At 40.4% G+C, this 1977-nt stretch overlaps 1 protein-coding gene across 1 annotated transcript in view; it reads right to left on the bottom strand.

The window, feature by feature from the left end:
- AHCTF1 (AT hook containing transcription factor 1) overlaps positions 1-1977 on the bottom strand; it is a 119161-nt gene that overhangs the window by 81728 nt on the left and 35456 nt on the right. Inside the window, exons 6-7 of the mRNA XM_012001227.1 lie at positions 1693-1809; positions 92-176 (exon numbers count right to left, since the gene is read on the bottom strand). Coding sequence (XP_011856617.1) covers positions 92-176; positions 1693-1809 — 202 coding nt within the window. The remainder of the gene's footprint in view (positions 1-91; positions 177-1692; positions 1810-1977) is intronic.

The following is a 1977-nucleotide window of genomic DNA, read 5'->3' on the forward strand; positions in this document are numbered from 1 at the left end:
GAATCACTTTTCAATATCTTAAAACAAAGACAGCATATTTAAAATAGAAAACAACAAAATAATATAAACCCATAGTCCAATGACCATTTACCTCATATAAGATTTGTCCTGATGCCAAACACTTTCTATTACCAAAGGCCAGCTGCAGCAGATGCAAACTCAAAACATCCCCTTCACTGAAACAGAAATTAACCAAGACGCACTAAATACATTAATACATTAAACATCTCCTACTATCCAAGTAAGTTTAGTTTGCTTGCAATGTTGACTGCATGTGACAAAACTAAGATCACTGGGAAGAATTTAGTTTTATTTGGTCATTTTCATAAAATGTAGTCCTTTGAAACAATAACTGACATTTATTGATTCTAATCAACTAAACTGATGCTGATTGCATACTGTAGGAGATATCGTATGTGGCAAAGACTGATTACTCAATATTATTTCTCAAATATTCCTTCCTCAATGGGTATACTCTACTTAAACACAGGGTTGCCTAAAGTTGTACATTTCCCAGCTTCCTTTGCAGCTAGGTGCAGTACCCTGTGGTAGAGTTGTGGCCACGATGTAAGTAGAATTACCCCATAGTAACCTCAGAGAACCTTCCTTAATGAACAAAATATCCTTTGTGGCTTCATCCTGGTCTCTTCCTCCGTCTTGCTATTTTTACTTAAAATGTAGAGGTTCAAAGGACAGTGGGGGGTGTGGGAAGGAGAAAGGGCTGCTGGGGGAAAGGTGGGGAAAAAAATTTTTTTTAATGTGGATGTTGCCCTGGACCATGAAGACAAGGCCTATACAATCAGGACACAAAGTGAAAATACTAAATCAGCCCTGTAGTGAAGAACTCAAGCACGAAGCATGCAGTAAGTGTTAAGAGCACAGATTCCAGAGCCACATCATCTGAATTTGAATCTTACTACTAGTTGATCCCTCTTAATAATTCCTATTACTAGTTCTTATTTCTTTTATTTGGCTTCTGGCACACCACACCTTCCTAACGTTCTTCACACCATACTATTTCACTCCTCAGTCCTTTGCTTGAGTACCCAGCTCTCTTGTTCTCAATCTCCAAGCACATTTGAAGAATAAGAAAGCAGGGTACTGAGACTGAGAACAAGACAGCAGGGTACTTGGAAGGTTCCAAGGCTCTCTTAATCTGTGAAAAACATTCAAATACGTTGGCACAATTTCTTCTGTTATCTCACAATTATTCAAGCATGTAGAAACAACCATTTAAGTTTTAAAATAATTTCAACTACTACTCACTAATTCACTGAAAGAATTATGTTGCCTTCACTAAAAAAGACTACATAACTACATAGACTACCTGTTCTATTTTTGACTAATTTTTAAAGACGGTATGTATTGGGCCAGGCATGGGGGCTCACGCCTGTAATCCCAGCACTCTGGGAAGCTGAGGCAGGCAGATCACAAGGTCGGGAGCTCAAGATCAGCCTGACCAACACGGTGAAACCCCGTTTCTACTAAAAATACAAAAATTAGCCAGTCGTGGTGGCGGGCACCTGTAGTCCCAGCTACTTACGAGGCTAAGGCAGGAGAATGGCATGAATCCATGAGGCAGAGGTTGCGATGAGCCGAGATTGCGCCACTACACTCCAGCCTGGGCAACAGAACAAGACCCCGTCTCAAAAAACAAAAAACAAACAAAAAAACTGTTTGTATGAGACCTACCTGTCTTGTGTAGACTGAACAGCCCACAAATAACAGCAATTCCGAGGATCATTCTCAGGTTCTTGAAAAGTGACAGCATACACAGGAACTCGTCCACTTTCCAACTGTATGTAATATCTGAAACAGACAAATTAGTATATTTCATATTTTTAAGTTATTTTATAGAAAGGAAAAAGGTACATCATATAAGAATTTGGGGCCGGGCGCGGTGGCTCAAGCCTGTAATCCCAGCACTTTGGGAGGCCGAGACGGGCGGATCACGAGGTCAGGAGATCGAGACCATCC

This window comes from Mandrillus leucophaeus, unplaced genomic scaffold (genome assembly GCF_000951045.1).
Source record: "Mandrillus leucophaeus isolate KB7577 unplaced genomic scaffold, Mleu.le_1.0 Scaffold655, whole genome shotgun sequence".
In the NCBI taxonomy this organism is placed as follows: Eukaryota; Metazoa; Chordata; class Mammalia; order Primates; family Cercopithecidae; genus Mandrillus; species Mandrillus leucophaeus.